Source organism: Lepisosteus platostomus, chromosome 4, assembly GCF_059453375.1.
Source record: "Lepisosteus platostomus isolate fLepPlt1 chromosome 4, fLepPlt1.hap1, whole genome shotgun sequence".
NCBI classification, from domain to species: Eukaryota; Metazoa; Chordata; class Actinopteri; order Semionotiformes; family Lepisosteidae; genus Lepisosteus; species Lepisosteus platostomus.
Genome location: NC_142614.1, coordinates 27,399,041 through 27,423,040, shown reverse-complemented (window position 1 = coordinate 27,423,040; position 24,000 = coordinate 27,399,041). Strand labels below are relative to the sequence as shown.

General features: G+C 37.9%; 1 protein-coding gene across 5 annotated transcripts in view; it reads right to left on the bottom strand.

The window, feature by feature from the left end:
* The window catches only part of erbin (erbb2 interacting protein), a 130,159-nt gene that overhangs the window by 55,339 nt on the left and 50,820 nt on the right, over positions 1-24,000 (bottom strand). For all 5 annotated transcript variants that reach the window (XM_088629299.1, XM_088629301.1, XM_088629297.1 and 2 more), the window contains 2 exons: positions 13,487-13,684; positions 10,743-10,860 (listed from right to left, as the gene is read on the bottom strand). In XM_088629299.1, the coding sequence (XP_088485425.1) occupies positions 10,743-10,860; positions 13,487-13,678 (310 nt within the window). In that variant the 5' untranslated portion in view covers positions 13,679-13,684. The remainder of the gene's footprint in view (positions 1-10,742; positions 10,861-13,486; positions 13,685-24,000) is intronic.

Sequence of the window (24,000 nt, the reverse complement as noted above, 5' to 3'; positions counted from 1 at the left end):
CTTTAATATCCCCGTCAGCATGGTGAAGGTACTGTAATCATTTAGAACTAGAAGGCAATAAGACACTGCCAAGATAACACTGTTCCTCCAAAATGAAAAGCCAGACAATGAGGAACCTGGTTAAGGATGCAAAAGTGAGGCCAACAGCTGTTCTAAAAGAGTTACAGAGTTCAGTGGCTGACATGAGAGAAAGTGTCCAAGGGCCAACAATATCTGAGTCACCCCACAAAGGGGGCTTGTACGGAATTAAAAAAGAAACACCTCAACTCCTACTAATACAAACTAAGCACCTAAGTAACATTGCAAACATTTAGCAAACATTTGTATGGTAAGAGGAGACAAAATAAGAAAGTTTTGTTGTAATGCGAAGAATTTGCATTACATCTGACCCAAACCCTACATAGTACATCACTTAGTCAGCAGTATCTCCACTGTCAAGCATGGTGGTGGCAGCATGATATCATAGTTCTGCTTCTTATCAGCACAGACTGGAAAGCTTGTCAAGACTGATGTGACACAAATGGAGCAAAGTACTATCAAATCCTAGAGGAAAATCTGCTTCAGACCTTAAACTGGGACATGAATTCACCTGTCAGCAGGAAAGCATAATGCCAAAGTTATGTTGGAGGGGCTTAAGAATAACAAAAAGTGAATATCCTTGAATGGTTCTGTCCTGACTTGAATCCTACTGAGTATTTGTGGAAAGACTTGAAAATTGTTGTGTATTAGAAATGTCCTATCAACTTGAGAGACCCTGAGCAAGTCTGCAAAAAAGTATAGGCAACCATTTCACCAGATGTGTGCAAGGTAGGTAAAGACAAAAAAACACTTGGAGCTGTAATTGCTGCCTAAGGTGCTCCCTCTAAAAATTACGTTCACAGGCCTAAAAACATAATCAACACATTTCAGTTTTTTCTCTTTAGTTTTTTCTGACATTCAATGTATCATCTTGCTCTTAGAAGTCTTCAGGTTGAGCATTCAGGTGTTGGAGAAAGTATTAGGCTTAAAAACTTGTATCATTTTGTATTATAAATTAGGGCAGCATCAGAAGGGTCTGACTACTATTTTTTGGCACTGTACTGGCACTGTTGAGCAATGAGATGTTTCATGGTCACCTCCCTTGAATGTTCTTCCTGTAGATAATTTGAAAAAGCAAATCCACATCAGTCAGCTATGGTATGTTAGCCAGTAATGTTCTAGGAGGGTGTTTTCTTCTTGCTTGCTTAAGGATGAGAAACTTTTATGTACAGTACATGAATCACTGCCACATAGGCGATAAAGGATTCACCGATCAGCATTCCACGTTGGTGCTGTCATTTACTTATAGTGCGAAACTACCAGGAACTTAAGTGCTGACAGAAGAAGGGATCCGGAATATCTGTCCAGAGCATTCCTGTTGATGACTAACCATTTATTATAATAATACACTTTATTTTTATATAGTGTCTTTAAAAGTGGCTTCTCAAAGGGCTTTACAGAAAAACAACAAAGAAAAAAAACACATGGAGAGGGGACAGTAGGTGTGTGTTTGGAAAACAGTAGGAAAACCAAGGGGCACACAGAATGTTAAATAAAAGCCCTTCTAAAAGGGTTTTGAGTCTATATTTGAAAGAACTCTGAATGTCTGATATCTTAAGGGATAGAGTTCCAGAGCTTTGAGGCATAACAGGAGAATGCCTTGTTACCCACAGTGTGCAGACAGGCTTGGGGGACAGACAGGAGACCAGAACTAGACAAGCAAAGGTTATGAGGAGTAATGATAATAACTCAGACAAGTGCCAAGCCATGCAGAGCCTTGTAGGTGAGCATGAGGATTTTGAAGTCGACACGAAACCGGACAGGAAGCCAGTGCAATGACTCCAGGATAGGAGTAATGTGATCACTTGCACTAGACCTGGTCAGGATTCTGACTGCCAAATTCAGCACTTACTGTAGTGTGTTCAATGTTGATTTAGATACACCAGCGAGTAGAGCATTACAGTAGTCATTCAAAGAAAAAACTAAAGTGTTTCCCTGCTTTTTTGCAACAGTTAGCAACTAAATAAGACGTAGTCTGGTGATATTTCTGATATTTCATGTCATGCAACATGGTTGAACAAGGTTTTAAAATTTACTTTGCCAGTAAACAGCAACATGAGCCACATCGCCCTAATTCCTTTGCAGACTATCTTATGTTATCATACCTTGTGAAGAACATTACTAAGTAATGAAGTGGGTCAGAAACACTCATGGATGATGAAAGTAAGATATCTGTTCCAGACATCAATCCAGAATATCCCATAAATGCTAGACTGGGCTCAGACCTTGTGACCAAGAAGGCCAACATCAAACCCCTGGGTGAACATACACACTTTGTAGATGGCGGCATTGATATTCTGGAAAGTAGAACTTCCACTAGGAAAGAAATGCTGCAACACAGAGTGTAGACTGTCACTCAGTACCATTAAGCAGTGATTGGCATTAACTTTGCCTTCTATGGGAATGAGTGCACCCAAACCACGGAAAATGTGCCTGTTTAGATTGGCACCACAAGTGCACTCATTCGTATGTCAAGAAAACGATGAAGCATGTGTCCCTCATGTATCAATCAATCAAAGTTTATTTATCAAATGCACAACAATACAGCATGCAGCAGTAGTTACTGGCGATGAAATGTCTTTTCTACTAACTCATCGGGGGGGGGATAAAAATCACTAAATTAAGGTTACAAAATAAGGTTACATAATAATAAATAATGATGCAAGAGAAACTGAATAAAACTGAATAAAATAAGACAAAATATCTCAGACAAAATGCAATATTAATAGATCTGTTATGTGTCCAGGGTGTATGCAATATATTATGTCCAAGTAGTGCAGTATGCCAAATACAATTAAAACTGTATGTCCATGTAGCCATTACAGGTGATTTGCTGAAGAAGCTGCAGGTTGGCTATTTAGCAGTCTTATTGCCTGGAGGTAGAAGCTGTTCCGTAATTCCATTTTTTGTTCACCACCTGCACACTGGGTTTCAGTATTCTTTGCAATTAGACAGCTAATTGTTATTAAGTATTCCAGCAAAGAATAGGTCTTGTACAACCTTTCCAAGATTAATGATAGCCCATGATGGCATCAAAGTATTGCATTAATGCAATGTATGAAGCCCACTGCTGAATCTCAGTCAACTATTTCCTAAGTGCAACTGATACATTATGTCATCATGTCTTTACATTCAGACGTCAGTAATCTGACTCTTCTTTATGAGGGGGATTAACTAGTCAAAATTGCTAACAATCTTATTATAAATAATTATAATTAACAGAATAATGCAGAATAATACAATTAAAAATCAACTTTAGTGTTATTTGTTAAGTCTGAACCTTCACCCAGCTTATGATGGAAAAATAAGGGATAATATGCACTCATGCAGATGTCTGTGTAAAATATATTTTAAAACTGATCAACACAAAAAGTAGTTTTGAACCTAAACCAGCACACTTCAGAAGACTCTTGGTCATTCTAGGTTCTCCGGCACAATTTATACTCTGCTATGAGTCTTTGTAGTGGCTTTCACAAAGATTCATTGAGTATCTTAAACTGAGGATTAATTAACTGAAGAGACGTTTGCGAGTTTCAACTGAAATGCACTCATCGCTTATAGTTCTTTCTGAAAAATTAAAGATGAACTGGCATTTGCAGGGAGTCTTCAGTCACAGCATGTGGCTGCTAGCAAACACTCGAATACACACTAAACTGGCAAGACGTTCTGCATCTACAAGAGGCAGCTGTGACGCAAGAGCTACTGGTTTTAGGATATAATTATGATTAGGCTTTGGAAAATAATAGACAAGAACATGATAAGCAGCAGAAACAGCACCAGTTAGCGGGGCAGGAGAAGAAGAAAGGACATTTGTATTCTGTCCTCCGAAGCAAACATCAGCCCAAGCTTTTCACTACTAGACCAGGTGCGGTGACGACTACCAGAACATTACCAGGACAGGTAGAGTTACTATCTGATCCATTTTGCACTGGATTTTTGAGCTTCACTGCCAAATGTTATTTAAAACAACATTTCAGTTCATGAACATATAATAAACACTGAGAAAACTTTGGCTTGTACGGTTAGAGTCTTCAATCATTTCCATGCTTGAGACCTGAGTGAAAACCAAGAAATAAACCTAAACACTATCAAGTGTTAGAAGATCATTTGCAATGCCTATCTGGCATTTGTAGGCATGGATGAAATTTTAATGTTGGTTTTGGTTTCTATTAAATTTCTATTCTATTACCATTAAACAAGTATTTCATGCACAATTGTTTGCAGTAAAATATTTTAATTGAGGAATAAGACTGTTTTCAGCATTACGTGGCCCTGAACAACCTTTACAGAGCAACTAAAAGGAAGCTCAAAATGCCAAAAGCTAATATTATTAGACCCACAAAAGTGGCTGTTGTTATATTGTAATACGCTAATACACCGATACAAATCTCAACTCACAACATATACTCTGGTGATAGGACACTAAACATTCGGTCCAGACACTGCTTTCAAAAACTACTTTTTCTAAAAAAAGAGGGACAGATTAATTGTAATTCACAATATAGAACTGTGCTGCTCTGTAGACACCACACAGGTTTAAAAATTAAACAGGATAATAATTTATTGTCCAACACTAAGTCACCCATTAAGCTACACTGTTTCAAGAGTTTCAACCCTATGGAACAAGAATAGATGTCATACAGTACGTGTTAAATGCAGACAGACACACCCACAGGGTAAATAAAAACAATGCTCTTTAGTTACAGCTAGGGGTTAGGGTTAGGCCCAGGCCCTTAACTGGAATAAATGGCTTTCTGAAAATGGATGAATACATGGACCAGATTAAACCTCCTGTCAAAGTGACATTTACAACATTTCTGAAGCATACTCGGCTAGTAATCTACTGTGTACCTTTACTGCCTATAAGTACTGTTCTATGCTTACTGCTTACTGTACAGCCAGGGTCTACAGTGGAACAGATGGGACTAAAAGGTCAGAATTTTATTAGTGGATTTAAAATAAAATCAAGCCTTTGGTCGTTCCTACCTTTAAAAAAACAAGCAAGAAGGACATTCGGATAAAATCAGCTAATTCTCTCACAAAGACGCTCAGCAAAGGGTGACCAGAATGCTTTTACACAACATCAAGATCAATTTATCGAAAACCATCCAAAGTCAACAATGTGGGATAATGCATACAGCTCAATTGTGATTCTGTAATTTTATAAAATATAAAATATACAATTCATATGTATTTTTAATGTATTTTTCATACTGACTCTTCAGTGTACAATAAACATAATTCTGTGTTAAAATTGAAAGATAAACAGTCAAAGGCTAGTTGTTCAAAGCACTGAACAGACCATCAATCTCAAATGTGCAGGCATGAGTAATTTACAACTGACGCAGAGTCTGGCAAATAAGATGTTAATTACCATTCACTCTTTCACTTGCAGGAACAAATTATGTTTACTTGTCTTCCTATACATAATTTGTGATTTGATTGTAAATTATTCTCATACAAATTAAAACTAGCATACAATTATGAGACCATTTTGTGAATAAAATGCCTTAAACCTGCACATTTGCCACAATACATATCCTACAATGAACCTGAATATTGAGCGATTACACCACTTTAGGAAGACAAAGAAGGTCAAGGTCACTGGAAGATGTATTGCAATGAAGGAAAAAGCAGAAATAAAAAGGAAATTAAAACAATAAAAGGGGTAAAACAACCATTTGAGCATCTCCTGTGCTGGGATTATCAAAAGAAGCATTTAAGATGGGCAGTTCAGGAGGATTTTAAAACTTTATATGAAATAAACGTTCTGGGAACAAAGCTGGCTCAGAAAATGTACCTAAACTACAGATGACTGCATCTGATTTTGCTAAAGCTAAATTTAAAAATATTTAAAATGATTTAAAAACATTTAAAACTAGTTTCTTCGAAAACTAAATGTTAGGAGACTGATCTTAACCAGAATGGGAATAACATTACAGAAATGCAAGTAAGAAAAATTAAGAGCACAGAACAGCATTCTGAGCTTTTAAGGGAATCCAAGAGGACATACTGCATACATCAGATAAAATCCACGACTGAGCAAACAACCAGCAGATGCAGTTTAATAGAGACAAGTGCAGACAAGGCTTTCTATGCAGTCAAAATCTAAACTATAAATACAAAACAGGAAATGCTGAGCTAGAAGAGGCTACTTATAAAAAAAAAAGACATAATTTACATCTTCCAGATGTGAGGAAGCAATTAAAAAGACAATCAAAATGCTAGGACAGTTAAGATCACAGAATTTATATCAAGGGATCTTTTGTTAAAGTTGTATAATTCACTATTAAGGCCTCATTTATAAAAATGTGTACAATTTTGGTCATCGTGTTATAAAACAAAGGTACTGTTCCTCTGGATTCAGTCCAGGAAAGAGCAACCCGATACATTCTGGCGCTTAAGGGTGTCTACTGTATCGACAAGCTGAAAGAAGTTAACCTTTTCACTCCTGAAAAGACAAGATTGGTGGAACCTGACACATGTATTCAACATCAAAGTCAATGCAACAGATTTAATCAGAATGAACAGTGAACCATAGGGCAAAAGTGGTAACTGCATGGAAAGTGCATTTAAAAATGATAAAGGGAGGCAGTTCTTAACCCTAAAGCATGGAACAAGATACCCGGCCATGTTGTTGAAGCCGATTGTTACGACCCCAAGTGTACAGGGGTAAACGGGTGTAACATTTAGGATAATTTTTGGATTCAGGTGGGTTCTGGTGAGGGACTTGAGAAGCGTGATAACAGGGGTCGGTGCAAAAGTGATAATTTTAAGTTGAATAAGTGAGTGGTTCAAAATAGGACACAATAACTCACAGGGTAAGGGAACTAGAGTGGTGCCAAAGAAAAGAAAATAACAAACAAAATGGAGCTGGCTAAGAAAGTGAGGGAAAGCTAACCTGACTACAAAAGAAAACCCGAAACACACGGTCTTCTGCGTCTTCAACACCCTAGCTAACCTGCACTGACTACCCAAAACCATACAAGACAAACAGCACTCACCCGTACTAACCTAGTGTGACTAATACAAGAATCAACTACGTGTGTGCAAAATATACCCAACAACCTGAACTAACTCTATACACAAAAGTTCACACAAATACACAAGTGAACTACAAATACAAACGAGAGTAGACAAGTAACAGGGTACAAAAGAACACAGAGATTGATACAATAAGTTTGGGCAAGGTAATGGCAAAATAAGGATAAAACAAACAAACGAAAGTACAAAGAGACGAACAGAAACCAACAAAACAACAAAGCCGAAGCTATACAAAAACACCCACACACAAAGCAAAGCAAAACAACAAACCAACAAAGCCAAAGCAAAACCAAAAGCGAAGCGAAGCAAAGCAAAAACCAAAGCCGAGCGGGACCGAAGTCAAACGAAAGGCCCCTTCCTTCTGAAAGCCTCCATGTTTTATACTGCATAAGATGAGTTGTGATTGGTCGAGAAGCAAACTGAAGATGATGTCATATGGAAACAGTGGTGTAATGATGGACCAATGGGGGAGGGAGAACAATCAAAGTCAGAAGTGTGGAACATAACAAAAACACACCTAGACCACACACTGGGACACAACACTGATACTCTGGCTTCTTTCAAGAAGCAGCTGGATGAGATCCTTGGATTAAGTAACTCATAACCACCACACAGACTAGCTCTCGTTTGCTGTCCCTTCCTTATGTTCTTGTATGCTATTTATCTCCTTTTCAATGCAATTCCAGTGGCACACAAAAGATAGAAAACAATGCCGACCTCACTTTCAGAAAAGCTGGTGTTGCAGAAACTTAATTGAAGTAGATGAGAATTTAGCCCTGTACCCCCACCTTCCTCCAAAAAATGACAAATACCGTAAATATCTCCAGCACTGGATATCCTGGCTAAAGTGAAAGGATTACTAATCATGTTGAACACATCTAACCAAACCACAGCTTACATTTTTTCATTTGAATAGCAAATTGGCAAAAACACCCCACACATCACTCAGAACTACAAAACCATTACATTGCAGGCAAATACGCCGGTAGTTTCACCTGTAGGTTATACAGTGCTGGCACAATATCAAATGCACATCTGCAGTTCAAAACAAAAGTGTACCGTGTTACTGCTTATTATGTAGATGTCTGCATTTTTTTTTCCATAAAAGTACTTCTGCAAGGAGCATGGAAACCTTACTAAGGCCTTTTTTTATTTTGAAGTAGTCAGTCCTATTTGTACCAGAAGTAAATTTACCTCTCCCTAACTTTCCAAGTTGTAGTACCTTTGATATAAAGCCATCTTGAACAATACATATGTTCTGAGTTCCTCTTACTGAAAACCACTGCCATACCCTTTCCAACAAAAAGGGAATTACAAGTTCCTCCAAAAGAGGTAAATGTTTAAATGTGCAAAACAATAGCAAAGTAAAGACAATTAATAATTGTCAAAGAAGGGGGGAAAAAACTAAAAGGTTGTGCCCATGCTCTCTCAAACACTAAAACATCCATCCTTTCTGCTTTTCATTTGGAACTACTGGGCTACAGTGAGCATGATGGAGAGTGACAGTTCTAGGGTAACACAGTGGGCCAAAAGACAGTTCAGCCTGGACCTCTGCAGCAGCTCCAGGGAATAATTAACTACTCCACTAATACCATTCGTGCTAGAATTCTGAAACACTCTAGACATTTTTAGAATTTTCCTTAAAAGATCCAGAGCATTGTTAATATTACTTGTTTCAATTATTGCAGCCTTGTAAAGAAAGAATGCTTAATCTTTATGTTAACATCTTAACAAGGTTTGTGACTAAAGGCAAATCAGACAAAATAACCCATAACTATAACAAAGATGAGAGCCTAAGGCCTGAGCTAGGACTGCACCCCAAACACGAGACGACACACACACCCCGGAGAGGAGAAAACCAGAGCATCCCATGGAAACCCAAGAGAACATGCGCACTCTAGACAGATGTCAAATCAAGTCTCCCAGTACTCCCAGGCCAGAATTAAACCAAGGACCCAAGAGCTGAGTTAGGAGCACTAACTCCCATGTCACTGTGCCACCCTGATTTCAGGCACAGGGAGTTCTGCAGCTTTAACCTATAGGGCCCTAAGACTGAATGTTACAAAACTCAGAGGCAGTTTTGTTACATGAACTATTTTACCAAATAAACAGGTCACAATGTAACCTGTAAGTGTAAGTATGTACTCTCCAATCTGAGTGAAGGGTACAACATTGCTGCTTGTGGGATTTCAACCCATAGCCATCACCTTACAAGTCTAGAGCCCTATTCACTGCTGCTCATGAAGACATTATGAAAGCTTTCAGCTTCTTCCTTTGGACAGAGTTCAAATAAGGGGCTGAAAGACTCTGAAGCAACCAGATACCTATTACCGAAAATGAGTTATAACTGTAGCTGGGAGGAAAACGGAGGTGAATCATAGCAATAGGCAAAATGTCTCAATGAACCAGCACTATGTTTTAATACTTATAGTCATAGACTGCATTTCTCTTTGTCTGTCCATGGTTAGGTCAAGGAAGAAAAGGACAGCCGATAAAGTGTGGCCTCTGGAGACCAGAGCATCTCTACATCATTCACTGCCTTCCACACTGCTAACCTGGAATACTAACAGCGGAGGTTCAGTGACAAGAGTGCGAACGGACACAACTCAATATATCGCTCAGCAGGCTCCTGGCCAGTGACCGCGATCAGTAACACATGGCAACCTGTGGACCCCTCCCACCAGCAGTCTTCACACCAACAAAACCTGTAATACTCAGTCACTTTGAAACTGTGGCCGCAGTCTCTAGAAAGATTTAAACCGGGTGCTTTTATGTAATAAAAATGACCCTTTTAGGATAAACTGACCGGCAGATCTTTATGTAAAGATCACACCTTCTTGCCAAAAAATGTTCTGTAATCTGTGGTAATTCCCCCGCCTTGCAGGAAGAACACTTGTATAAATATTTAATTACATGTTCACCTAAAACGGCCAAAGGAATTCTTGGAAGTCAGTGGCTACAAAATAAGCTTTTTCCCCCCCGCTCTATAAGCACTGTTAATGAAAAATAGGCCTATAGCTTCTAGTAACTGGTAGATGTCTCTCAGATCCCAGGGAACAGGAATACTATTTACTAATTAAAAAGTGGTTTGGACACTCATGTGGATGAATTTCTTGAAATACAGAATGTTAATAAAGCACCCATAGGTATTTGTAGTGTTGAGGTTAGGTTTGGTTGTGAGTAAGTTTGAACACTGCTGTGCATCAACAGAGTAAATTAATTATCAACCGAATGCACAGGATACAGGTGATCCAGCTGATTTTGTTGGAATTCAATAAACAGAAAGATCTTTGTGCAGTAACAGGTTACACTTCAAAACATCTGTATCTTATTCAGAACTGGCCAATCGATGGGGTCTCTTACAAACATTTTGGAGAAATCCTTAATGTTTTGATTATGAAGACATTTAAGGAATATGATTTACTTAACATTCATTGTTCTGAAGCAAAAAGTGTTCTTTAAGTGCAAGACTTAACACTACTGTATTTTGGAAAACTAAGGAAATTATTTTCCAAGTGTTACTGCATCATCTTCCACAAAGAGTACAATGTGAGCTGACCAGCCTTAGGAATGAGCTAGTCCAGAAGTGAATACTTAAACAAAGGGGCTGCTCTGCTTACTGTTCTTGCTGACATCAAGTTCCCTGAGATTAATGAGGTTCGCGATGGATGCTGGCAACGCAGTTAAGTCGTTATCTGGCAGACTCAGTCTATGAAGCGACTGGAGGTTGAACAGTTGCTGTTGAGAAGAAAAAAGACAAAACCATTTAAAATGTGTCAAATATGGAATACAATATACAGAAAGCAGAATTCTAATGAAAAATTAGCAATACGCAACCACTTTCATCCATGTCTTCACTTCTAATCATGTAATACAGCCAATTAATTTCTACCGAAACGTTTACTTGCTACACTAGTAAATCAACATATACATCAGGTAAGCTGATAACTCAAAACATGTACATTTCTTGTTTTACTTCAAAACAAACAAACATGGTTTTCTAGGTTTCCTAGGTTTACACACTCAGTAAGCATTTCAAAGACACAAAAGGTTTTGGAACTAACATCCATATATATAGGCAATGTGCACTTCAAAGGTTTTGGGACTGCTAAGTACAATTGTTACTATGGCCTTTTAATTTGTCACCACAATACAGTGTAACAAAGACCCAAAACATATGGCCAGTGCAATGAATGACTTATTGGGGGGAAAAAGTGGAAAATCATAGACTGTCAACTTCCAGATTTATCTGGCAAACTGTACATTTAAAGCACCTCGAGCAGCATTTAACATGCTGCAAATATCTGAAGTATGGAACCCTCAAGAACAGGTAAGGATTCAAAGTAGCTGCAGCAAAGCTTTACAACTGAATACACAAAGAATCAGATGAGCTCTATGGGTTACAGACTTCTTGCAGCTATTTCATAAAGGGTATATGGAACCAAAAGCTGACTTTTAAACTCTAAAATGTACTTGAATGTGAATGAGCCTTCTTACAATCACTTGACATCAAAGGATTGAACACAAAGCATGGTTGTCCTAATATGACCAAATGTATGCATGGAAATAGCAAAAAAATAGGTCTATATCATATTGAACGTATTCACATTAATATGATCCCAGACACAAATTGTAAAGGAAAAATAATATTTACTTTGCTTTCCCAGTATGTCTGTAGTTCACTATATACATGCGTGTAGTACTTTCAACAGAAATGCAGATAATTTTCTTGGACAGAAAGCACCAGTCACACTAGTTTCCAAATAATACACTGGCTCACTGATTAAATCTATATGCATGAACTGCAATTAAAATTCAAAGAAAACCAAGCAGAACCACCTTGAAAAGTGTCCTTTCATAACAGAGGTCAATCTCCCTAAGGACGCTGAATGCAGAATTTCAATGTATAGATTTCACACTTATCCCCAAACCACCCAGCATGGCGCTGAAGCCACTCTTATTTGACGTCTTTGAAGTGGCAACATGGGAATCTATAAATGTTTCCTCACTTGCCTGCTGTAAATGCATGATCCATCACAGCTCAGAATAGAAGACCTTGAAATCACTGACTTTAAAATGTCTTCATAATATTCAAACTACATTAACATGGTAATATCAATAGCAAAATGACCACAATCAAAGTGGCTTGTGATCTTTATTTAAAAAAAAGCTTCTACATCTAGAAGCTATATTACTGAAATATATTTGCACTGAGACTTAATTCACTACTGTACTGGATTTAAGAAGTGAAGGTTCTTTCGGTCCTGTAGATTCATGGGAATTTTTACAAAAACACAGCTGGCAAATTAATGATTTGTAAGAAAGTGCTTCCAGAAATATAATTTGGAAATTAAAATGGATAGTTGTAAGCTCAGAAAAAAAATAGAAAGCACTTAGCAGACTCTGTGTACTACTGAATGTACTCACCTAAACATGCACTGCTTTTAACATGTTTGTTTAGGGGCTAAAGGTGTCAACTGATAAGATTCAAGTTCAAACTGAAGTATCTTTCTCAAAGCTCCAGAAGCTGTCAAACAAATATTTGCTTTGCCTATCTTATCCTTACTTTTAGCTTTACACAATTAATGGATTTAATGGCTGTTATTCCAGCACTGTCCTGACAACGGAAAATGGAGTTGTGCTTTATTTTCCTTGACATTTTCACAAAGGAAATTGAAAAATAACATATATCCATAAGATCTTTTCATTCAGGATGTGATTCTGATTCACTAAAGAAAAAGAGTGCTACCATATTGAAATTAACAACCTATGACACACCATGCGCCAAGCGCAGAATAGAGCTCACAACATTTAAGTCTGGCAGCTTAGCCTTCTGTATTAGGTTCTGAATAACAGAGACAGGCAGAAGGTTCATATTAACATCACAGATATTAGTATTATATAACTGCCACTTTGTAGTGTTTTTTTTAATATAGTAAGGCTTTTTACTTCAGGATTTGAACTTGCAGAAGAAGTTCAAAAGTAGCAAAGTTAACACAAAGTGATTTTTGTTTTGCTTTGTCTTTGGTGACATTATATTAATGTCTTTGGTGGTATTATATTAAAGTTACATTGAAAAGTACTGCTTTATTAAAAGTTTGTATTGTTCTTCAACCTACATACTTTTTGCTGAAGTCCTGAAAAACATCCAAGTTAAGCGGAAGTGAGTTTAAAAGTGGGAAAAGGATGTGCTTTTTTAAATAAAAAGTACTGTTGGGAGTCTGGAACCCTGAAAGCCTGATACCCTGGCTTTTTTCAAGAAAGGGCTAGCTGGCGTTCTGAAAATTGTTGAGTTACTAACAACTAAACAAGTTAGCTGGACCAGGTGGCCTCCTCTCGCAAAACTGTTAATGTTGGGAGTTACCTTGGGCAGCTCCTCAATCTGGTTGGCATCTAAGTACAGCTCCTCCAAGGTCTTCTCATAGTTGAAGATCTCCTTAGGCACCTGCTCCAGGCTGCAGTGGGAGTAGTCCAGCACCGTGACAGACTCCTCCTCCCCTCGCAGGCAGCGGCACGGCACCAGCCGCACAAACAAGCTCCTCTTCGTCGACATCATCAGGCACTGCGGGGAGGAGAAGGGCACGGTGAGGGCGGGGGGGCACCCAGTTGACAGTTATCTACAGCTTTGAAACAGTCAAGAAGCTACACACACCTTATCTGTTACCCTCAGACCCTCAGCATGCACAAAGGCAATGCAGCCAAGGAAGCAGGTTTATAAAACAAGCGACAGCGTCGCACAAGGAAAACAATTCTAGAATAAGCAGCTTCTTCGTGTGTGTGCAGTTTGTACATTTTCAGTAAAAGGATTTTTTTCTGTCCATGATAAGCATTAAATGTAGTGTAAAATGATTTTTGCAACGAAGCCAGATTTTATTCTATCAAAAAGAGCTTTGAAACCTGCTTTACTTCTTGTTGTGAACGCAAGTCTGAGCAGGAAGTTTTGTTAACCACTTTCCTTTATCAGTGACGCAAGTGTGAGCTGCAGAGATACCAAGTTAAATATTTAACATAGGAAATCACAGAATCCTATTCCTAACAATCCAATTTTAGAAACAGCAGGTTCTTCAAGAATCCTACTAACAAAACCATGAAAATAACATTCCCACAGGTGGACTGTTTACTGAAGTGATTTATATCATCAACACTTGACCATCACTGCTTTACCCAGACAAAATCATGGCATCAGCCACGAATTCCTAGTCAAACAGGGGATTGTCTAAAATACCTCAAAAACAACAATTCCTGAAAGGAACCCCAACTTTTTTTAAGGTTATGATGAGATCTCGGCAAGTTCAACTTGGAAAGCAAATCTGTCCCTAGGACCATCACACCACAAGAAGGTACAATGGACGTTTCCCCAAAAAATCTTGGGAAAAGAACCAAATTCTCCAGAACTGAAAAGGATTTCTCTCTGGGCATAGAGCAGAGCTGTTTAGGAAGATGAACTCTAGAGACATCCTCTATCAATATTAACTTGGATCAGCAGCTTCAACCTGTTCTACAGGACTCAGGTGTGCTCCTGTGATAGAGAAAACCACTAGAGGAGGAAAGCCGCAAGACACACAAACAGGAGTTAACAGAATGTCACAGTCCACTTGACTTGCTAACATATGCACATGTGTGAAAATTCTCCAATGCACTTGCATGAGTTCAGACAGGGAAACACCTGTTCCTCCCTGCATTTATGCGATCCATTTCAGGCACCATTCAACCTGTGCTTTCTTCTTACCCTTTGTGTGAAAGAAAAACTCTGCACTTTCAGAATGACAGTCAGTCACAATACTGTTTTCCTCTCCATCATCAGGGAGAGAGTTTCAAAGAAAATATAAAAGGTAAGATGGGGCAAAGATCAATCAGATGAAAAGAATCACACTAGAGAAAACTGCTTACATGTAAATCCGTTATATTAAAGACAAATTGGTTTGCTTCTCCTTAATTTGCTGGTAATTAAGTGCCTGTTTTATAATCCTTATAGTTTCCAATTTCTACCTGTTAACTACCCAACCCATTCTAATTTGTACAGCACCGACTGTAAGTCAGTACTGGAGCAACAGTTAAGGACTGCTGCAAATGAAACATATTAAGAAACAGAAATCTTTTATATTTAATAATCCCCCTTTAGTACTAATGTAACAGTGTACTGGAAAGAGTACAATTTGATGTGCTTAAGTGATGAAAGGCTGTGACAGCATTCGAGTCCGACCCATTCAATATTATGAACGTTATCACAGCACATGGCTGTTTCCCAGTACCTCACCCAAAGTGGTAATACAGCTAAGAGATGGCAGACGTGGCTTAAATACCACGAATAAAAAGCAACCTTATTAATAGTCATAAAATGAACTACATAACTAAATCTAGTCAAATGATACAAAGCAGATTATATTAGGTTATGTTTCTAAAAATTGTACCATGTTGTGGCTCACCCATATGAATAACTGAATTAAAGTTATTGCTAATAATTCTTCCCATGTGCACCTGATATTCCTCAGGCAGGTTTAGTTAGATACACCTTTTTGTTATTGTAACTGCTGGTTTCAGAGTCACCTGTATATGTTATTTACCTTAAAAATACAAAAGAGGCTAATAACTTCTTATTGGATTTTCTGTGAAACTGTAGGGCTCTGAATTGCGGTGACAGTGAGGTACTATGCTAACAGAACTGATTTCCGCTCAGTTTGGATGAAAAACCAGCTGGGGCTGGCTACACCCTCTTACATTAAGACTGTCTTGATGAAGTACCCAGAGATTTTTGCCATAAAACAAACTAGAGTGTATCTAGGGTACATCATTTTTTATTTTCAATGGATGCGATTAAACAGATGGGGTGCTTGAGACAAAGTCTAGAGGACTGTTCGTTTTAGGTCCACTGTTTTCATGCAGCAGAATAGCACGACCATGAAATTAAACAAAAGCCTTCTACTCGGCGTGATCACGGAAAAAAAAAACTAGCGAAAAACAAAACCCTTGCATGGCCTTGAATTTTGAATGAAAATGAATATATATATGAACATCAATAAAGTGGAACACAGCTTGATTGCAGCCAAACCATTGTTTTCACTTTGTGCAGTCTACTTTGCACAGAAAGTAAGAAATTTCTTGTACTATCACAAAGAAATAGTCAAATATTGCATCTGTTTTTCCATCCATTTTGTAACTGCTTTAGCCAGTACAGGTTCGCAGGGCAGTCTGAGCCTGTCCCAGGAAGCAACAGTAGCAAGGCAGGGTACACCCTGGACAGGATGCCAGTCCCTCACAGGGCCAATCTTCCCAGAAGCCCGTTATCCTAACAGTATTCTTTGAACTGTGCACTTCATGGGAGTAAAAGGCAGGAAACCCATACAAACTCCACGCAGACTGCATCCCAGGAATTCAACCCAAGGCCCTGGTGTTATGCGGCAGCAATGCCAACTACTGTACCACTGTTCCACCCAAGTCAAATATTCTTTCACTTTAATATAGCTTTTTCCCGTTTTTTGCCAAAGGAAAAAAAGGCTTATTACATTTATTATAAGACCATTGGAAAGGTTACAACCTAGAAGAGGTTGGCTTGATTACTAGATTATTGATCCAAGGATCTCATTGGGCCATTCCCTGAAACAATCTCAGTTTATCCTTGCAATAAGAATCAAACCAGCAATTAAAGAAGCTGTTCAATAATTTAAACCTACAGTGAGATTTAAAGGAAAGAATTGCACATTTTTTTAAGGCTGAGAAATAGCAAGAGCCAAGCAGTGAAAGCATCACAGAAGATAGAACAACAGTAATGAATAATTGCTGAGTTTCATGCAACTGCACGCATATTTACACAAGACTTCAATGCCTCCAATATTCATTGTCCCTAAAGATATATGGCTGGAAAACCATGTTTACTGCATGTCCCATTTCCATCAGAATTGTAAATAGAACTGGGGTATTAACATTATGCTGGTACTTCAGCATTTCGCATTTTCTTTGTACTGACAATAAGGGAATCAATTTCAACACAGTACAACTCTCATGACCATGCCACAACAAATTTGGGAATCTTACTGCAAGTCCCTTCATTTTGCTGTATGTTTGGAACAAGGACCCAGCGTTTCAAGTATCATGCTGTTGCACCCAGGAAAGATTATTGACAGGGAATGAATGCCACGGCTAAATCTATAGTTCTGCTGGAATGTCTATAATATTCAAGTTGTTTCTCTTTTTAAAAAGTGCGTACCTTTTCAAGCAGTTAACCTGGAAAGTCTTCGATGAGCAGCTCAATGCATTTTGAATGTGTTTTACATGGGCTAGCAAAACATTCTCTAGGGAGAACAATCCCTATGTGCTTGTTGGTTGAAATTTAATGAACAACATATAAAAAATAATTACAAAAATAATGTTTTGAGGCATCACCAGTTGACAGCATTCATGGTGTCCTCTTTTTGACCTATATCCAAGCTTATACCAAGAAAAGTAAAAGCACCAAAATAGCTAAATTTAAAATTTTAAATCACTGTGGTTAAAGATTTGTTTTTAGCAAAATGGGGGTAGTATACTACTGCAATAGTTTGCAACACACAGGTTTTAGGACCGTTTAGGGGACGGCTAATTTCAAAGGAACTGCGTCACACACCGAGCCAGGCTGCAACACCACCAGCTCAGCACTTAGACCACAAGACACAGTTGCAAATTTCTACTTTTATAGCATCACAACACTCACGCAAGGTCAGAAGTTCAGCTCTCTTACGACTATCTCCACTCTGCCAAGAACACTCTGAACTGCTACCCTCAAATCCAGGTTAAACAGTTAAAAACTCGCCGTATTCTTGTATTTGATTTGGATTTTGGATTTAAAACCACTATTTATAAAAAACAAAAGCCTACATCCTTTTTACCCACGTGAAAAAAACAAGGTTTCAAATGTATAAAAATCTTTTAAAACAGCACGTAGTTGGGAGACCAAAATGGGTAGTGAAATTGTAGCAAAAGGAAGTTCTACTATGGTCAGAGAAGATGAACTATTCTTCAAAATGCCACTTTCATGTTACAATAGGCAGAATTATTCATTTTGATAAATATTTGTCTTATGTTGGGTGGCCTTTGACATCATTAAACAGCAAAGACAAGCCCAGGACAATGCAGTGTTTGGCAACAATGAAAAGGTTCTGTTCTGTGCAGATTTTCCAATTCTAAAACTAAAAGCGTCTATTTTAGTGAACACTCACAGACAGTATTATAAGCCTTACATCCAACAACGCTTCAAGCATGTTTTCAAAACAAAGAGACATTCCTTAGTTTATTGCAACCTTTTTCCTATCCACTGAAAGTATTAGCTGTGGTTCAGTTGTTTAGAAAAGCACAAAGCAAATATCTGAAGTCTTTTGCCTCTTAAGCAGATTCAATGTATTGAATGTGGGCGACTCAGCAGCAATTTTAACAAATGTACTCCATTTAATGTACAAGCAACCTTTAGGAAGGAGAATCTAATTTCTTTATAGCAAATTACCAAAAGCCAGGAAATTACCTGGATAAAATCCCAAAACACCCACTTAACATTCAGCTTTAATATTTATTTTCACCTTTCTACTGCAAAAGGTTCTGCCCAAGATTTAGGTGAGCAGTGAAGACAGTATTCTGAATTTAGGTCCTCCTTCATGAAAGGGTCTTTTGCAATAAGGTGCATTTTAAATATGGGGTTATCATTATGAAGTTTATTGCTTAAACTTTTGTGAATGAGCTCCTTAGATCCCAGTATTAAAAATGTTAGTTTAATTTGAACAAAAACACACTTGACATAGTCAATAAAGATTTTTTTTTAACGTAGGATACCATTCTATACATTTTAATATTCATTCCATTACAAAATAGAAGCTGAATAAAGTCAGTTGCCACTTGTCATAAAGTCAGTTATAACACGAAGTCAATTGTCATGTTAAAAATCTCCTGGGTTCTTTAATATCAGCAGCAGTAGCAAAGCTACAGAACACAGATAAACCTCGCATCTGAGCCTGAGTGTCTCAATAAAGCACAGGGAAGTGAAAATCCATCTGGACTTAAAAATACTGTTAAACTTTTTAGGGTTGTTTTTTTTTTTACAAGGACATGATGAAAAATGCAGTAACTTAACATAAAATTACATATTCTCGGTTGGTTTTTGCAAAACAGCGGAGGGCTTGAGAGAGAGAGAGAGAGAATACCCTGTGAAGTGAAAGAAAAAAAACAAGAAAGACAGTTTAGCATTATGACAGACAAATAAAGCTTTAAGGTAAAAAGTGCAAACCAGGAGAAGGTTCAGAGCTGGGTGGTAGCATGACCTGTCTTAATCCTGGGTCCCCTGCAACAGTACTCAGGCTGCCTACTCACTTCCACAACAACCACCTTTAGGTAAACGTGATTATCAGCTGGCTCTGGGGCAGGAGATCTGGTCTGCAGAGTTTCTCTCTGGCTGTTCGTGCACCATTTTATCATCATTTTATTTTGCTGTTCCAGTGTAAAATCAGTCACCATGGTCTGAATGGACTACCACATAACACAGCAACATAAAGGAAATGTTGACGCAAGGTTATCATATTAAGAGCCACTAATGGGACAGATCTCTGGTCAACATACTGCACTGCTCATAATTTACTCACTCATGAGGAGGCTGACTTTCTCAACAGCTATAGCCCTTCCGGGGCCTAATTAACAGCAGCAAAGGCTCTGGTGCTGCTGCACTGAGCAAAAACAGCTCAGATGCTGCAGCTGAGGTAACATCCTCTAATAAACACAGCCTTCTGCTTATGAGGCCACATGTAGCTCAAAACCAGTTACACTGGTAGGTTGGAGAAGCCTGAATACCTTAGCTATGTTGTTTCTGCTCATTTTCTGGAAGCATTTGTGACTTTTCCCCGGGGACTGGAGTGCTGGATGGCAAATACTTCTCATGATATACTAGCACTTCTGTATCTTGCCAATTGTTACATACTTTCTTTGCAAGAAGGTCTCATTTATAACCTCTCTCAAAAGTTTGCAAGCCTACTTTTCGGTTATTTTATGCTCCAGATCAAACAAATTCAAACAACATTCTTAAAGGTGAAAACACTCTATTGTTTCTTGTTTTTTAAACACCCGAAGTGTCTTTTCTGCTATACTGCGTGTATCTAGGTAACAAAGCATTTGATAGCAAAAAAAGAACATCAAAAGCAATAGCAAAAAACAAATGACAAACAAGTTCTTGCATCTTGGATATTTAATATCCAATTGCTATGGAAAACAACTAGTTCAGCTATGTATACACTTCCTGGTAAACAAACAAGGATTGTGAAATGCCTTGTTAAGTACATGAAGGGTTAAAGTAGTTCTGAGCAGCTCTGATTTATTGCCTTTCCTTCCATACTGATCCCAGGCAGCCCTTCCTGTCGGATGGCAAATCCCACAGGTCACTGCCTTTTCCATGACTACTGTTGGCAGGGCTTCACTGCATCTCTGCTGACGAAGATACAACGTAACTTACCAGTTAATGGTGCAAGTAGTATCCCTCACCATTATTTGCTTACATAACCGAATACTTAAATGATCATTTTAACATATACAGTTCTCAGAAAACTGTCCGTAAGTCATAAACATATGCATATTGTCTATAGGGGATTCTAAATTATTTGTAATGCTGAGTCTCAACACAAGCAAAACAGTTCAGAGAGGAACGCTTCCTACCTGGCATACAGCACCCAGGCACTGTACTAGTGCTGAATCGCTGGAGAAAGTCAGGGCATTATAATGCACTCTGTAAAGAACTCAATATTATTTAAAAACTATCTTCATATGATTTAAAATAAATCTAAAATAATATTTGAAAAGACACATCTAAAGCAATACGTTCAGTAAAAAAGGTACAGGGCGATAGCTTCAGAGGGAAAAAAAAATAACAGTTTTCTGCTACAGACTGCTTCCCCCCTCCCCATGGCTAATAATTTAACATCTATTCAGGTAAACCTCAAACCTTTTACTGCAGTGAAATTCCTAAATATTTATTTCAGGCAGAATGTGACATTTTGATTGTGATAAACAGCAGATTTCTAACAATTACTTTATACCGTACATTCCTAAACATTACATCCAACCAGCCTATAGTGGGATTAAAACTGTTAAACATTTCAGTAGTTTATGTATTCAGAAACAATATAAAAGTAAACACAAGGTTGCCATACTACCCAGAGAAGATATCTCCATAGTCACTAGTTGCAAAAGTAAGGAAAATGCCAAATGGCAATCTTTGAAGGCTGAGGCACAGGTTGAGTGCGGAGTAGTAACAAATAATTCCCTCAGCACTAGTTGGCTTTCTCCCAGACCGAGACCTAGGAAATGTGACTTTGAGTTAGAAAGAACGTTTCCCAGGTTCCCAGAGAAGCCTACAGGAATCCTTGTACAGAACACAGTGGCATGAAAGTCTTATTCACCACTGGTCTGCCATCTGACAAGGCATGAAATGGAACCCATTTTGCGCAAATCCAGAAACCAATTGGAGAATCAATTAAACAGTATGTACTGTGTGAGGTCTTATCCCTAGTTTGTGAAATCCTTGGTTGACAGAGCATAGCACTAAGTGATGACTGGAAGTGGCCATCTGTTTTTCTTTAATTATTTATTTGGCTGATGCTTTTATCCAAAGTGACTATATTTGTACACATTTATACAACTGGGAAATTATGCTTGACATGTTTTTAAACCCTACCAATGAACTATGACTTTCATTACTAATAGTACACAGGTCAATAATTTCTGGTCATATTGAAAACTACTCAGTACATCAAGCAACAGTTCAGTAAGAAAGGAATTGCATTTCCTTAAAACAATACCGAAATAGTTAATTTAGAGGCTCTGTGTAGTTAAAACTGTGAAATTACAAAAAAATATTTCAAGTGCCTTTCTGAAAGTTTGAAAAAGCATAGCTAGGTTCAAAGGAATTATACCACGGAATTAAAATTGGTTAATACCATATTAATTCTGGGAATATCTGCCCAAAATTGTAAACATATGGACACGCCGAATAAAATATCTTCAAATTAACTCTCTCTCAAGGCAAAACTGTACAACAAAAAGCTATTCATGATCATTTACATGATAAGGAACATAATGTGCGATGTACCATGCAGTAGACAAACTCCTCCAGAAATCAACTATTTATATATAATTACATTAAAAACTCAGACCAACTTCTCTTTTTCTTATCAAGTAAACAGACATATGGGTTACTGCAAAATAATTCAAATGGAATTGATTAAAAAGTCACATTTTTAGTATTTGGTTGCTCTTTGTAAAAGACTTCACCAGGCTCTCATGCGGGGATGGCCACAGGCAGACTCTTGAGTCAGCTTCTAAGAATTGGAGAATCGGGCATCTGAAACCAGGAACTCCAGCACTCCTCTGCACTAACTTACCAAGTACTCCGTCCAAAAAAAGTAAACTACAATAAAAGAAACTAGAGGTTGAAGCCTAGGTCAAAGCCTGTGAGCTTGAAAACCTTTATCAGCAGCCAATAGCTAGATCAAAACATATTCCTAAGAACACAGCCAAGTGATGTGGAATTCAGATGTAATGTTTTTAACTATGGACAAAAAGTTTTCCTCACACTTAAAAAGAGAAACCTCTCTATGTGGGACTAATCATACACAGATTTACTGTTTAAAGGTTAAACCTGTATTAATGTTTTGAGAAAAGGCTTGCTGTGCCATTTAAACTGACAAATGAAATGAACACCTGAATCTGTTATAATCATCCATTTGACATTATAGTACGATTGTTTACTAAAAAGCAAAAGAAGGAGATTTTTTAAAGGAAGGTTATGACATTGTGATTAGCACAGCAACCTGTAATACAGATGTTAGGGTTACGCTGCCACATGTAATCTATCAGTGGTATTTGGAAAAAATCACCTGACTTCATAACAATAAAACACACTCTCCTGTTACTACATTTTGTCATTATTTCCCTTGTATTTGCAATGATGCTTCATCAAATTTCAGATGAAATTTCTCTTTCCACTCTTAAGTTTGTTTTGCCCTTCATGGCATTTTAGAATTCAGTAGACTCATACAAATCATGAAGATTAAAAGGCTTTTAAATAACTGGCAGAAGGAAGGCTAGAAATGGGAGATGGTTGTTCAACTCACTGGTTGCTAGTAGCCAAATGATCTGAGGATCTTATCCAGCTTACTCCTGAATGAACTAAGGATCTCAATTTCAATAACGTGGCTAGTAGCTTACACCAGGCTCCCACAATCCTTTCTGTAAAATATCAGCTTCCTGTCTATGTTTTAAATGCGTTCCCCCTAAGTTCCCACTGGTACCCATTCGTGTTTGACTTTTAATTCTGAAGAAGTCCGTTGTTGAATTGTTACATAGTCTAACCAGTTACTGTCAACAGAGAAAAGAGAAAAGATGTAGAAAACGTACAGAAGAAGTAACTACTTCTAGTTTAACCAACAGAATCAGATGAGTGAGTGACTTCCTTGCAGTATAGAAATACTACTTGATCCATAATCTGTCCAGTAAGAAGTGCAGGAATGTTGAGAGATCTTACAGTATTCCAAAAATACTGTAAACTTATACTATATCCTTCTGCACATTTTCTGGAAACTACCTATATATTTGTATTGAAAGGCAGTTCTCTTAATCAGAACTGGCTAAGTTATACTGTGCAGATAGATCTGCAACCATTCAATGACAAATACTTTTATGTTCCTATACCTTATCACCCATGAACTTCATGAGAAAATGACAAAGTGGAGACTACACCTGCTTGCAACAAGACACTGAATTCTAAAGTCCTACTGTATTCATGTATATTAAACAGAAGAAATTACGCAACACCTTCCTGTCCTCTGAGCAGTAGCTTAACAGGACTCTCCTGCAAGGCACCAAAGTGCCAAACCT